The sequence below is a fragment of the Pelmatolapia mariae genome, linkage group LG8, assembly GCF_036321145.2.
Source record: "Pelmatolapia mariae isolate MD_Pm_ZW linkage group LG8, Pm_UMD_F_2, whole genome shotgun sequence".
NCBI classification, from domain to species: Eukaryota; Metazoa; Chordata; class Actinopteri; order Cichliformes; family Cichlidae; genus Pelmatolapia; species Pelmatolapia mariae.
In genome coordinates this window covers 13900215-13916447 of record NC_086234.1, presented here as the reverse complement: position 1 = coordinate 13916447, position 16233 = coordinate 13900215, and the positions used below count along the sequence as shown (strand labels likewise).

The 16233-nt window shown below is 37.8% G+C and overlaps 1 protein-coding gene across 2 annotated transcripts in view; it reads right to left on the bottom strand.

The window, feature by feature from the left end:
• Positions 1-565: 565 nt before the first annotated feature.
• Positions 566-16233, bottom strand: part of LOC134633856 (zinc finger protein 385B-like) — a 76221-nt gene continuing 60553 nt past the window's right edge. For both annotated transcript variants that reach the window (XM_063482988.1, XM_063482989.1), the window contains 7 exons: positions 13018-13172; positions 10816-10923; positions 6419-6602; positions 3341-3712; positions 3025-3233; positions 2742-2840; positions 566-2468 (listed from right to left, as the gene is read on the bottom strand). In XM_063482988.1, the coding sequence (XP_063339058.1) occupies positions 2238-2468; positions 2742-2840; positions 3025-3233; positions 3341-3712; positions 6419-6602; positions 10816-10923; positions 13018-13172 (1358 nt within the window). In that variant the 3' untranslated portion in view covers positions 566-2237. The remainder of the gene's footprint in view (positions 2469-2741; positions 2841-3024; positions 3234-3340; positions 3713-6418; positions 6603-10815; positions 10924-13017; positions 13173-16233) is intronic.

The following is a 16233-nucleotide window of genomic DNA, read 5'->3' as shown; positions in this document are numbered from 1 at the left end:
GCTTATGAAAGTGCTCAATATGCAAACACTAGCATTTACTCTAGACTATAAGGTCTAGGTAACAAGAATGACTGTAAATACTTTATTGCACCAGTAATCAGATGTCGTTTCTAAATATTATATGCCATCATTATAAAAATCCCGATAGCCACAGTTCTTTATAATCTTTTTTAAACCAATCTCTATTTCAAAAAAAGGTACCAACATCTGTGTACTCTTAGGTTACACTATTTTACACTTTTTTTTTGCCTACCACTAGAGGGCACTAAGCTATTAAAATACAGGCACAAGGAACATATCAACTGCGACTTAATCTGGTAAAAATATTTCAAATCCTCAGTGGTCAATAATTCACCTCATGTGTAATTTCTTCTACAACCCGTAGACTCATGTCATATGACGCATTCATTTTATTTAATTATAAATACAATAATTCTGAACCCCGTTTTGTATCAATCGACTGTGTTATTTTATGACACGCATCCATTATGAAATTATAAGAAGAAGAAAAAGACACTTGTTTGCCTGTAAAGAAAACACAAGCACAATGGTGTAAAAACCAGGGCCATTTATAAGTTCATATAGAATACAGTATCAACATTTTTTTTTACCACATAATAATTTACATTATTGCAATTGATGCACAGTTACACTAGTCATTAATTGTACTGGGTGACACTTAAAAATACATATTGCTTAGGGTGATTCAGCACAGCCATGTAGGATAGAGATTTCTATAATGAGAGGACACTGTTTTTCTTTTTTAAATACACTCTATAAATAATAATTATAATATAATGTTAAAGACACTTTAAAAACTTGTGGATAAAGCCTTTTGATATGATGAATAACACACATCCATCCATCTGTTCATATTGCACAAACAGCATCAAGCTGTTACAGTTTGTTAATTCACTGGGAATACTTGAAGTCCCCTTCTTTAGCTTTTCTAAGGCAGCATAAAAAAACATTAGATAAGTTGCTAGATATAAGGAGTGTGTTGTTCAATGGATTGTATTTATCAAGATTTCTAATTTTGATTTTCAATTATTACAAATACACTGCACTATTGTTAAAACAAAACACTCTTATATCTAAATACAACTACATTATAGTGTGTTTTAAACCATTTATGTTTAAATAGTGCTTATACCTGCTACCGTAATTCTGGGGACTTTAAGTGTTAATGCCTATGAAGCCATCTAAAATTCTCCTAAAAAACATGCATCATAGTGCCTCCTGTCATCAGAGTTTTTGATTACTGACTTCCAATTTAGGGAGCCAATCTATGATTGAGGGTCGCACAGTAAAGACGGATGTGTCAAACACTTGTAACACTTATGTGTATATTCAAAGGATGGTGGTTAACTGGTTTAGAACTTTTAAACTATTGGTATTTGTCAGTGTTATGAAGATTTATTCTTCTAGTATGGCCAGAACAGAGTTTAAATTAAAGAAACATTCCCTTGATCCTTTGCTCTGATGTATAATGGTAAGACATGGATGGTAGTAGTGCACACTTTCCATGTAAAATGCTTTCAAGCACAACACTCTTACAACCTTCAGTATCAAATAAATGATAAAAAAAAGGCATTTTGTATTTGTTGATGGCTGTAAAAATGTAACATTTGTCAGGATTCGTTGTCGTCATTGTCGTCGTCTCAGCCTGACAAGTTACAGATCTGCACTTTTTTGTCATATGTTGGCATATGGAAATCACCAGTTTTCCTGGGAGTTTCAGATTTAGTTATTAAAACTTAAGCAAAGATAAAGTGTTTTTCTTTTTCTCCCAGAGTACAACTTCCCAAAATGAAAGAATTTTTTTGGCAACAAACACTGTGTAACACTTAAACACCCTAGTGTATTAGTTTCTTATTATTTTATAAATAAAACTAGAGGATGCTTATTCTTATGGCTTCCAGAGGGGTCCAGACCCCGGGGAACATGCACTCAACAGTTTGCTGACAGGAGACAGCTGAGCAATGGTCCTTCCATTTTTAAGTATGAGACACTGGTCAGTCAGCGCCGAAATCTCAATCCACACCAGGGGATTGTGCCTTTTGCTCTTATGACTTGCCAAACTTGACATAATATGTTGTCCCCACTTTCTCTGTGTAGTGTCCTTGTCACTCAGAGGGGGCTGTGATTTGTTCTCAGAAGACCAGTTTAATCTTTTCTCCCAGTTTTGGCTAGGTTAGGTCAGCTGTGCTGTTGGTCCTTCAGCATCATGCTCCCTGCTAGTAAGGAGAGAAGATAATAGGAGCATGTGTGGCCCTCAGCGGTCCTGGGGCAGGCCTGAAGAGTGTGGGGCTGATCAGGGGACCCTGGATTATGGCTGTAGGGCCCGGTGGCAGCCGTAGTGCCAACGGTCCAGACGCCATGGTGCACAGGGCAGCTGGATTAAGGGGGCTGGTCAGGAAGCCCGGTGGCAGGGCCTTGGATAGCTGCTTCTGTAGGGCCAGTTTAGTCTGAAATCAAAGACGACAAAAAGTGTTCAGCCTGAACAAGCATCTGTAAAGCTGTACTTACACACAGTGATGCTCAGAGTTAAATGCACATGTCAGCATTGTTGCAAAAAATGCTGACAGGTGCAAGGGACAGCACTTAATTGCATCTGACAAGTTTGTGTATGTTTTGTTTGTGCTGTAAGTGATCTTGAATGGCCATCTGTGATTTAGACAAAAATAAAAGTGGACAAATGTGTGTGTGTGTGTGTGTCTGTGTGAGAGACAAATTCTCACCGCTAAGACAGCACTGGGCTGTAGTTTATTATAGGGGGTGAACTTCGCCTTGACAGGCTTCCCAGCCAAACGCTCTTTGTGTCTCCTGCTGTTCATGTGCTAAAAAAAGGACAGAAAGGAAGGAATAAAGTCATTTTGTCAAGACAGCTCACACAAACTCCCAAAGAGTTACCTTGTAGAGTATAAACGGTAGTCATCCTGCATTTTTAGCATTTGTACATTGACAGGTGGTTTATGCAGCAGTAAAATTAGCAAAGTAAAATAGTAGGATAAGTATTCGTACCTGTTTCAGCTGTGACTCTGAGTTGACAGACACTTGGCACAGTTCACAGTGAAAAGGCTGATTGTTTACACCAACTGGTCTTGCTGGTCTGGCTTTGCTGCCCATTCGCTGCTTAATTCGACAGGCTGGTCTAGATGATGATGTCATCTTGACCCTACGTTGTGGCTGGCTGGTATTCTGACCGTCCAGCATCTGCTTGTGCTTAGAGCCTGATTCAATCAGTACCAATCAGACCAGAAGAACAGATGTTAAATAATATTATTAATAAAGAATAAAAAGTTTGAAAGGGCAAAAAACAAAGAGATGAACTACCTACCGCTACAATGAGCCTCCAGCTGGGAGCTGGAATTGACCGTCACTTTGCATGTAGGGCAATGGAGATGTTTTTTGTTGCTCTTGGACTCTTTAACCTCTTCCACCTTCACTGTTTCCTCCTCGCCTCCTGTGGAGCTTCCCTGAGGCTCAGACTGTGGTGCTGAACTGGTGGCCGAGCTGCACCCTTCCACATGTGGAACGTTTGAGGGTAGGTCAGAAGACTGAGAGCCCGGGGAAACTTGGGGGGATAGGTGAGGAGAGGCTAGCAACGAACAGTCCGTGGATGAAGTTTGTGAAGAGGGAGTGGCAGCCAGTGTGCTCCCTTTGCTGATTTCCATTTGCTGCTGTGCAGAAGTGGACGACGTGACTGGGCCTGTTAACACATCAAGTCGTGTCAAGGCTTATTTTTATAGCACATTTTAAACAACTTTAGTTCACCAAAGTGCTGCACAGGTTATACAAAATGAACATAAACATAAGAAGAAAACCTTTCATCATGGGTATACTGACCAAATTAGCGTTTTAAAGGAAATACTAAAATCTAATTTGCTTTCCAGTGGAGAGTCATTAATTACGAGGCTACAGCTGCCTAATGTGGCAAAAACAATACGTTGAGAGCAGTCAAGGTACCACGATAAGGTGACTGAAGGGGAAGTTAAGAACAGCAAAGGGGTGAATATTATTATGTAGATTCACCCCTTCATTATGCATTAATGATGCAAATGGAAGTACAGTAGCATTTTGACTAAATACAATTCCCTGACTTATGTCACATTATTAAAATTAATATTTGGGCCAAACTGCCAGGCGACAACCAATGATCTTGTTATGAGAATACAAATGTGAGTTCTGCAATTATCCAGCAAACTGCTGTAGGACTACAGTGGATTTTGTACACCCCAAAATTCAGTATACAAACATGAAAAACCAGAAACACTGGCACTGATTCTTATATTCAAGTTCCTTTCAGTGAAAGCATCACATAATTGTTCCCAAAGGCCTCAAGGTTGCATGCAAATGAAAATAATACTGGTTTAGACCGCAAGCATAATGTATTTTATAGAGGAAAATGTAATACAAGGTTCTTCATTACTCTGCAGTACATCTTTTGTTGTTTGGCACTAATACTTTCCTATAGAGTCCATAAAGCTGTAAACTGAGTTACCGAAAGGATAAATGAGGGGTCAGTCCCCTTTTTGATCCCTGAAGTCAAAATGTTTCAAAGAGCTGCACTGCTATCACACAGGGCCAGGTGATTACTCTCTCGTCTCTGTTGGTTTCTCATTATGACCGTCAATTTTACATAGAAGTAGCAAAATAATTATAAGATAATAACACATACTATAATGTTAAATTAAACTTGATCCAATGTTAATTGAATGTTAATCTGATTTTAAACAGACAGTTAACAGAAAACCCTGACTTTTTCTGGGGGTATGAAAAATAGAGTATATTAACCACTAATTACAAAGAATGCAAATGCTAAGATATATTTTTATTGTAATATAAGGGACTAAATGCAGCAGATTAAGCCACAGACTGAGACCAGTCTGTAAAGGTATCACTAAAATCCTATTTTCATGAGGGTTTCATGCTTAGACTCACTGTTTTTAAATTTCAAATACATTTTAGATGTTTTTGTAAATGTATTTATGCATTTATGGCCACACCTCGTGTAATTTTTAAACTTACAGAATTATTTGATTTACATGAAACATGATTTCTTCACAGTCAAAGTATGAATAATGCATTTTCTTGACTTAAGTTATTTCTTTAGAAAAGAACCAGGCCCTGACCTCCCTGTGCAACTTTTTCTTTGTTCTCATCCTTTCATATAATCCTGCTATTATACTTATATTACACTCATCTCTCTTTAATTTTCATATCTTTTCTGCTTTTTTTCCCCTGCCATCTCAATCATTCCTCCTTTGTCCCTGCGTCTCGCTGTCATTCGTTCGCTTTTTCTGCCGAAGCTCCCTCTGTCACCATCAATCAACAACCATGGCAACCACCGAATGTAACAAGCTTATCATTATGTGGTTAGAGGGAAATTGATAGGCGCTGGAAGAAAATGGAAGAGAGAGGATCAGTAATGAAAAGGAAAACCAGACAGAGGAGAGAAAAGAAGATGGTGAGTTTTTAGTCAGGAAGAATGAGAAGTTGAGTGACTAATGACTAGAAAGAAGTAAAAAAGCAAATAGCAAAGTCATTACTCTTTGCTGTTAATGCAACTATACAGCCAATAGCTATAAAGTTAACAGTATGGAAAGGACATGGGTCAGTAATGGTAAGCACTAATGTCCCCATATTTTTTCTGGGGATTTGTGGTCTGTGGATTTCATTGAAGAAATAATTGAAAAATTAACAGGGAAAAAAAAGATCAATTGGTAATGATTTCTGCTGCCCTTCTCATTGAAGAACTCCAAGCTCTACTGAAGCACAAATAAGTTAATTAATCAGATCAGAACCCATTTTCAGTGCAAAAATATGAATTTTTTTTTTAAAAACTATTTTCTAAAAGACACATTTCAATTCTACCATCTATGCAGTAAATCTTAAAAAAAAAAAAAGCAGCTGGAAAGAAATGAAGCCCCTGCTATGCTATTTTTTGCTACATCCATTAGCCACCACTGCTGGCTACATCCAGACCATTGTTTGATTTTGAAAAGAATACTCCTGGGCAAATATTACCCGTACTTCTGACCGATTTTCCATAATTTTCTACACTGTTTGACATGTCCAAAGTGACAGCACCTCATTAAATAACAGGAATAAGGAACTTGGATGTGGGACTCGTATCACTGTTGAATAAAAACCAAAATCTGACAGTAACACTACCACATCTCTCTGTAGATGGAATCTCTGCTGAGGTGCTTTAAGGCTCCTCATCTTGCCGAATGTCTTAGCTTGATGGGAGTAATTACCTGTCTGACGGATCCAATGATAGTAGGACAGGTAATAGCTGGTAATTAACCAGCTGAGTGGCAGCTACCAAGCCTTAGTGCTTACATCTCCCCAATTACATCTAATTACTCAGAGGGTGGCGAGAGGACTGGCTTTAGAAAAGAAAAATGTATACCTGTTTTGTCTTTCGATTGCGAGTCTGTTGGCCCAGTTACTCCTCCCATCACGCCCTTGTCCCTATCTCTGTCTTTGCTTGATATTGATTGACTCTGTCCGTTCTTCTGCCGATTCCTCTGGGTCTCCAAGGCCTTTAGCTTGCGAGCATGCTTGTGACCTTTGTAGTGGGCCTCTGCCTGGGTCTAGCAATCACACATACACACAGAGACGCACGCGCGCGCGCGCGCACACACACACACACACACACACACACACACACAGAGGAATGTGCACACAAGGGCAAAACAAGCAAAGGGGAAAGTCAGCGTAGAGTATATGCACAGAATGACTGATTAAATTAGTGAAGGACAGCACAAAATCAGTAAACTGTAATAGTTCCATCTGTTCCACTGCTTCGACTTCACATGCGCTCATAAATTTAGGGGAAAAAATATGCATTTAAGCATTTGACTCTGAGGGAGAATCACATCACCATTTTGATAATCATCATTGTCATGATGATGCACAAATGAGCATCAGTTGGACTAATGGCATCTCATGAGCATCCTCTAAGCTCACTGGCTCATCTTTCCACTGATTCGTTCTGACACAAAATGGCCCGTGTCCGTTACACTGTGACACAAAATGCCCTCTGTGCCTCCCTCTGTAAGAGAAAACACATTTGTGGCAACGAGACAGCAGACACATGCAGATATGTGTGATCCCCATATGACTCTGGATATCTGTAGACAAAGCTCTACGGAAGAAGATCCGCTTCCAGCTTCATGTCAGAGTATACCAACAGTGAAAACAGCCGAAGCAGGATAAAAAAAACTTCCAACGTCCAAACAACATTAAATTTTAGTATTTAATATACAGGAATTATCATTAGGAAACAAAATAAAGGGGAAAAAAAACACAATTTTGCTAATTATTTCATTGATAAATACAATAAATCTTATATAGGTGTCCTGCTGAATATTTACATGACATCTTTTATAACCAAGCCATCTCCATGACGACTGATTTGCAAACTTTATTTTTTGAACAGAGACAAAAGGAACTTCGTTCTATTTTATTTATGAATATAACTGAGTCATTTACATAGATTGTGAAATATATATATATGACTGTAAATTACCAAAGATAGTTGGCAAAAAGTTCAAATATTGCTTCAGCAACTTAACCAAACAATCCAAAACATCACGAATACAGAACAAGCAGTACTCAAAGGATAAGTTGGTGACAGCCGATACTTTTCTTGACATGTCAAATTAAAAACATGTAATTTAATTGAGCCCTTTGATAGACTAGGGACCTGTCCAGGGTGTACCTGCCTTTGGTCACATGACAGGTGGGACAGGCTCACCCCTTCATCCCCTCAGCCAACAACCTTGAATTGAATAAGTGGAAGAAAATGAACGGAATAATTATGTGATTTAATTATTACCTCTTCCCCCGATAAAGATAACATTTGACGACCTCCCCTTTTCCCATGTGTTGACACTTAAGTATATATCAATAAAGACATGGTTTGACCACAGTTAGAATAGTTTCTTGTGTTTTTCCAAGGGTAGCTGCATAGGCAGAGACCACCCTCACTAACTTCTGATGCAAATGGAGTCATTTTGTTCCTTAAGCAGGCCTGAAATATGACAGAAACCTCTCAGTTCAGAGAAGAGCTTCAAGGGTTACTTCTAGTAGGCTTTCAAGAGGTTAAATGTCTCCATTTGCCATTTTCCTCATGGAGCATAACAGTTACATGATTCATACTTAATTCTTATAATTATACAGCACAAGAATAAACTAAAAGTTGGCATTTAGATGAGTAAATGATAGTATGAGACATAAAATCCTTTTTTCTCTCTGTATGTATGCATACCATGTGTGCTAAATACAATATACCTAATACAACAAATAAAAATAGGCTCTATAAAATAAAAGCTGTTTAAATAACCTTCTAAAAAGGACAGAGCTATTTTTAAAGGGTCTAAATGAAATTGCATGGGTCAGTGCTGAGATATTGAGTTAAATAACCTTTAATGGTTTTGTTCTTTTCATGGCATTGATTTATATAACAATAAGAAAAATATGATGACATAACCACACTTATCCTTTAAGAGCACATATTTTTTTGCAACCCCAGTGCCTTTCTGTATATGAAAGACACAAGTGCACTTCCTAAAGAACGGAGAATCAGTGAGACAAGACTTCAAGTATCTGGCTTCACACAAGGCTGTTAGATAATTTGTAATTGCTCAAATTATCCATACCAGTTTCCAGGCACACACTGTACATCCCTTGCTAATGCACATTCAAATTCATAGTGTGCAGACATGATCTTTAGGTGAGCACAGATTGTGCATAGAGTGGCGGGGTAGAGGTCTCCCTGTCAACACTTTGCATAAAGCTTGGACTCCTACACAAACAGAAAGGGTGGCACCATGGGTCAAAGTGTGTGGTTGGGAATGGAGGGCTGAGCAAAGGGTATACAAGCCCTTTGGCTACGTTGAATGTCAGTGCACACCAACCATTCAGCGTGATTTTCCACTGAGTCAGGCGGACGACTCTGCTGTCATCTGCATACTGCCATACTATCTGGCATGCCAGTGTAGTATGAGTTCACCATGTTCCACCATAGCATCGTTGAAAGAAAAACGCATGGAATAAGAATCCCAGGACTGTAAGACCAAGATCTTCAGTTACAGAGACCTGAAGGAGACCGATGACCTTCATTCAAGCTGCTTTATGCATTTGTCACATCAGTGAAGCTCTTCACACACAACAAGCAACTGTCCACGGAGCAGAAAACTTAGGTCATATCATATATGATCTGCTGATCTGTCAGACCTTCATGCTTTTTAGTGAGTTCAGCAGCTTTAAGGGAATAATCTGGAATTTTTACACCAATCCCACGAAGGTTTTACTTTCACAGTCATCCTTATTTGACTTCATACTGGACAAACTGCTTGAGCTTCCCATTAGGGATACATTCACATCCTCATTAGTGCTAAAAAGCCGCTCTACTAGCAAGATCTCACCATGAAATGTGTGTAAAAGAAGGACATAGGAACCATAAGACACTGAATTCTCCCCACCAACTCCTGAGAAAGCTCTCTAGCATTTGAATACACCGCCATGTCCACAAGCTCGTTGCAGATCTTGACCTTTAAGCCTCTTTGTTAACTAAAAAAGGTTATTGTATGAAAAAACAATATGAAACTGTTAAGAGCAATCCAAAATGCTAGAAAACCAAAACAATGGGCTAAAAAATGCTAAGATGTGTACAGGTAATGAAAAGCTACAAAGCTTAGCAGATGTTATCAATTTACTGCAACATCTAATCAGTAAAACAATAGAAATTCAACTGCAAGTAAAAATAACAGTTTAACCAGCATAACTGGGTGTGGCTAAATCCCATTTTCCGATGGAAAGTTGAAGCTGTGTGTCCAGCATGAAAAGTAGGATGTAAAACTGCGAAAAATTATTCAGCTGTAACTTTTTTATGCACTACACAAACAATGAGCATAAAAAGTGCTACACAGCTATTCTGGACATTCTCTTTAATCGTGAAGTGCAAATTCCTGCTGGACTGTGCTGCCCCCTGTTGGGATCCGGTACCTGCCTGCAACCTGGCATCCAACTCCTGGGTCAACCAGCACTCTCAGCACAGCTGCAGGTAACACAAAGGGAGGAGAGAGCCTGTTAGCTAGAAAACAGACTCCATCACTGTGCACCCAAAAGTAAAGAGCAGAGACAGAAAAAGGAGATTAGGAAGCAAGAGTAGTAGGATAATCAGCCTGGACCAGTGTCCTGCTTCTTTAAAGTTTCACAAAAAAGCAGAGTCATTGTCATTCTCCCAGTTACCTCTTAACAATATAAATGCAAATATGTATAAATGAACTCCATAGGCATCGGAGTCAAATGAATGTGAATAAAATGTGATAAGGAATAAAAGGCAATAGAACTAGCAGACTGGTTTCCTTTAAAGTGGCCTGTGATTTGAAAATAGAGAGGATAGAAATGTAACAAGCAGAGTGATAAGACAGATAGCCAGCAATAAGATTGTTTTTGGCCACTGGGATGCAAAAAGTATTACAATATTTGAAAATATGTAGATGATGTGTTGACTTCAAAAAAATGGTAAAAAGAAGAACTTCAGAGGAGTGTTTGGAAAAGCTATGGGCATACATTAGAAAAATGGATAACACAGCTAGTAAGTGAGAATGTTGATTTCGTACTGCAAAAAGTTATATGATTTACTATCTAATGGCTAAAAAAACCAGCTGTGTGGTCAGAGGTGATTTTCTTCTTGTGGTGCACGAGAGATGATTTCAGGTTATTTTAAGGTTGCATTCTAGACGCTAAAAAACTTTCCTTTGTGACATCGAGGAAAAGTAGAGTTACAGCACTTACAGTAGAGTTGAAGCGCAGGTGGCAGATGTTACAGGAGATGATGGGTTTTTTCTTGGGTGGAGTCATGCCAAAAGTGTGGTTGATCACTGCCTTCTGCACTGGGTCCATCTATAAGGTGAAACATACACATATACACCAAATTATTGAATTTTATAATCCAGGACCTGAGATTTTGTTTTGTATGTGCAATAATTAAATATAAATGAATATGTTTTTGCATATTTCCTTCAAAAGGTGGCGTTCCTAATGATCTTGTTTGCAAAATGGAGCATATTTATTTGTTGTTAAAATGTGTTCCTTTAACAAGGATTTGAATCTGCACAGATGTACAAAATAGCTACCCACATTTCTACCTCCGTATTTCAGATTAACTATGAATCAGTGCTGATTTTGCTGATTACTTTGATTAAATAAGGTTGTAAATTTTTGCTTAGAGTCCTCCTGTGATTGAAAAAATTACTGTGCCGTGTGAGATAAACGTAGATTTCTGCAAGAAAGAGCTGTAAGTCTGTTTTTAACATTCTGTGTAAATTATGTAAAGGCAGCAAACTGTGTATATTTTTCTAAATACGAGCTGAATATAAGCATGTTTTTAATCCCCACAGTAAAGCTGTGATATCCCGGCCATATTTTTAGCTTTAGTTGTCAGAGATGAATATTTATCCAGCCTCCCACCTGCCTGATACATTTAGCACTTTCCTCAGACTTTACTCATTACAGGTTTAAGCTGTGACTATAAAAGCCGCCCCCAAAAAACATGTGTTTTATGTGCCAGACAGAGGTTTTATATTTGGAATTTTTCATGTATGTTTATGATTGCAAGTAGTTAAAAATGAAGTATAACGTGGCTATGCAGTTCAAGTAAAATTCAGTTAGAATTCTGAATTATGTTTGATGATTTGACCTGATGATGACATGAGCTTTCACATAACTGTTTAAACTGTTAAAAATTGTTAAGTATTTCACATAGAAAATGATAACAAATGTAAATTAAAAATCATTCAAATGTATTTGTTCATCTTAATTTTGGTGCTTTTCTCCTGTATGCTGACATCACAAGTGGCTGTCCTGAGTTTCTAAATTTTTGCAGACTTTTACTTAAAGTATAAAAGTCATATTCAGACCTTTTGGAAAATACACTTTTTCACTTTCTTGTGAATAATTAGATAAAAACTTCATCCCTTTCATTTGTCTACAGCAAAGATATTAAATCCACCTAAAGTTAGATCCAAAAAAGAAAACATTTTCTGTAGTGCTTCTGTACACATGATTTCAGTGTGGCTGAAGTGCAGACTCTCACCTTTATTTCAAGGGGTTTTTACAAAAATTTAGCATTAACTTTTTATAAATAGTCCAACATTTTCAGAACCTTAAAAATAATCTTACAATTGCCCAGCAAGCAGTTTCATACTCAGGTGAGGTCTGTCCCCTTGTTATTTAGTAACAAATAAAACAATCAGAATATCTGAAGTTGATTCAAAGTACTGAATTTGTATTTTATAGCTTTAAATCCTCATTTTTAATATAAGGCTCAAATTGATGTCAGTGTAAATAAGGGAGGCCATCATCATCATTAGGCTGAAGAACCAAAATCAGAAAGACCACAGAAGACAGCAAAAATGCAAGAATGGAAATACAGAGGGTTTATAGCAAGGTGCAGAGCACTGGTTAGATTAGACTTATTCCAAAATTCTCTAAAAGAGCCCGCACAGTTGTGAAAATGATTATTTCGGTTATATAAAATCAAAATTAACTTGCACCTTGTAGAAACTTGCAGTGATGAGAAGAGAAAAGCATTTGATGATGTTCAGGGGTTCTAGACTTCATGCAGTCATTAACTGCGGGGATTATCATTTAAATATTAAAAATAATCTTTATATTTAAATATTAGTTTGTTGAGTCGATTCCTGAAAATGATTTCAGGTTTTCTTTGTTAACCTCGTTGAGCTAAAGCTTAAAGCCTGCACTTCAATCACATAGTGATTTAAAATCCACTGTGGTGGTGCATAGGCACCTTTTGGCAAGATAAGCATATGTCCAACACTGTCTACAACATCATAAAATATAATGTGCAAACTGTGACTAATGACTGTTTCTATAACAAATGCATGGTAAATGATAAACCTAAAGATGTAAACGGTCAAGGAGCCAAAGTTGCGGTATGTGATACATGTACGAGAGAAAAGCAGAATGGGTTCTTACCGTATTAAAATTGGGGAAGAGGCTAAGCGGCGAGGAGCTGTTGACCCTGAGCGGCAAGAAGTGCTCCAGCTGGGCATGAGTCTGCTGCTGAAGGGCTCGACCTGGCATGGGCAGGGAGCCCAGGAGAGGGTGGACTTGGTTCTGGGATAGTGCTCCTAAAGCAGGGATGATTAAATAAGAATAAATTCTGAAAAGACACAAATTTCTATTTCAGCCTTTTTCATTTTAGGCTGCACATCTTTCTACACAAACTAGGATAAAGAGTGATTTTAGCACATATCTGAGACCGAGACGCTTATCTACAGTGAATGATTCACTCGGTAAAGCTTTAATGGCTTTAGTAATAGTGGGGGACAAATGATGAGATGCTTTGTGTGGCCTTTTCCTGCTTTACAAGTCTATAGTTTATCCTGACAAATGTCTTTGCCCTTTAGTATCTGTGATTGTCTCAGTTCTTCGTCTGAACCAGCAAACAGCTCAGTCAACATAAAGAGAAAAAGAATCGCAATCAGGTTTGATGTACATGTTCACCATTTTTCTATCTTATGCATACATTACTTTACATCTCACTGGAATTTCACCAGCACATTCTGCTTTAAAATCTCCTTCCACATGACCTCTTGTCTCAACACACTTAACTGTAGTTGGCCTAAATGCTTTAAGACTGCTCATGCTTTAAAGAGCAACATGGCAGTGACCTTTGTCTAGCCCCAGAGTAACATTAGTGTGTTCGCATTAAAAGCCACAGTTTCTTACATAAGCATGGTGATTACAGATCATTTGTCGTGGCTGTGTATGGAAAGTCCGGAGGTTGTTCAGCTAAAAAGGTCATGTGTAAAATATTAGAACGTAATATAAAACTGGCTTCAGAACTTTGTTACACAAACTTTACCCTGTGATGAAAATAAACCATCTTATTGACAAAGAGGTTTATAAAAGGCAAAATTAAAAACACAATATTTTTATATATAGCGTAAGAAAAAAGGAGACCTGCACAACTGATGGAGGATTAAGAGAAATGACTAATTATGGATTTAGAGAAGATAAAGTAAAATATAATGTACATTAGGCTTATCTCCAGCACATGATGATAACGCATATTAAGCATTACTTTCTTGAATGACAGAGAATCTGGAAGAAAAGAATTAAATAAATGGCAATTATATAAAATGTAATGTAAGTGACTGTTGTGACATAATGCCAAAACAAACTTCCTTAAAACTTCTTATTCATAAACACCTAAACATTTTCTCTAAATAGATGCAATCATAATGTTGGAGTTTAATGATGTTATATTTCAGTAAAAGCTTAGCAACCAGAAGGCAATTTTCCTCAATTTTCTGCTTCTTTTAACTCTGGATTTCAGGATTTATCTCTGGGGATGAGGCGGTTTGAGAGTCCTTGAGCATTAGCATGCTTTTACTAATCTGGTCCTATTTTCTAAAGTATTTGAGAAGAGCAGAGAAACCAAAGGGGAGACTGGAAAGAGACGAGAAAAAAACAAACTGGAGAATGATATGTGAAAAGAAATATATGACCAATACTGCAGAAGGAAAGCTTTTAGTAGGCATGTAAAGAGAGTATAGGGAGTGATTTATTGTTCTGCACAGGTGCCCAAGTGTTTAATGAAGACAGCAGAAAATAAACAAGCAGTGGACACCACAGCCAGTCTTATTTTATCATTGCCTGCCACTGCAAAAGCCTCGGGGCACCTTCTTCTTACTGTGAAAATGTTAAAGTAAAGAAACCTGCCAGAATTTGTTTGGACATAATTAGATACTTTATAGGAAAGTAATAAAGGCTATAAACATGTGAAAGAGTAAAGTTCATGCTTGCACATACACTGCATGCTGCAGGGAGGTCTCATGAACCAATCCTTGAGGCCCAAGATGATACTATAATTCTAACAATGCACTGTACATGTTCTGTGGTACTGTGGAAGCAAATTTCGATGACTGGCGGGTGTTGCAACAATGCAACAACACTCTAATAATGACAATAATTCGTGCTTATGTTGGTGCGTTATGTAGTGCCGGTACCACCTATCAAATTAAAAAGTCAGCTGCTCACAGTGACAATGTGAACACTGTCTTTGTTCATGATCTTAGCAGAGCATGAAATGATGTGCATATTTGTACCCATTTGATAAACTGCGTTCACGCAGAAGGCAATCCAGTCATCACATGCTGCTTTGAAGGTGATGGTTGACTGCTAGTGAAGAGTCGTATGGCTCATTAAATAATACTAATGTATTTACTGCCCCGTCACATGTCAATCAATATTGTCCTTCATTCTCATTGGTAGTTGCTTCAATTGTTTGCCTTAAAGTTGAGAAAATCTCAACTTTTTTCCCCTCTTGAAGCATCGAACTGAAATTATTATCATAATAACAAATAAAATTAAAAATGGGGCAGCACTGTCGCCTTACAGCATAAATATCCTGGGTTTGAATCCACCATCTGGCCAGTTACTCTAACTTCCACAGTCCAAAGACACGCGGTTAGATTAATTGATGATTAATCTGGAAATTGCCCATAGGTGTGAATGTGAATGGTTTCTCTGTGCTAGCCCTGTGTTAGGCTGGCGACCTGTCTAGGGTGGACCCCGCCTGGATGAAGTTGAAATGAAAATGATAACCACATTGCTTAAAGACTAAATTCCCACATCTTATCAGCAACTGACAGGCGCTACTGAGGTACTCAGATGCTTATGCAATATCAAACTGGACAGAAACACAACTAAACAAACTGAAACTGATAAACATAAAGAGAAGTGAACACAATAAACTCAGTAAGGATGCAGAGAATAGCAAGTCTTGGCTAGCAAATGACTCCACGTGTTGAGACAAATATAGAGGTGCAGCACAAATTAGCACTAAATTAGCAATAAAAAAATAAAAAATAAAATCAACAATAAGCCAACCAACAAAGATACTATTGGACAACGACCACCAACCACACCCTCTGTTTATTTGATGCTTTGCAGCCACTCCACTGCGCCAGGTATTTGTTTGAATTAGAATTTGAAATGAGAAGTGATTAGAGCTGATTGTCACTATTTATTTGATCCTGCGTTTTTAATGTGCTAATCTCCCTGAATATCATGCATGCATAAAACACACATGCTTTTGTTTTCTAATTCCAAATTCATTTACATGCTCCATCAGGACTGTTTGTGTCACTGGTGTCAATAAAGTGATTTGAACTGAATTAACAC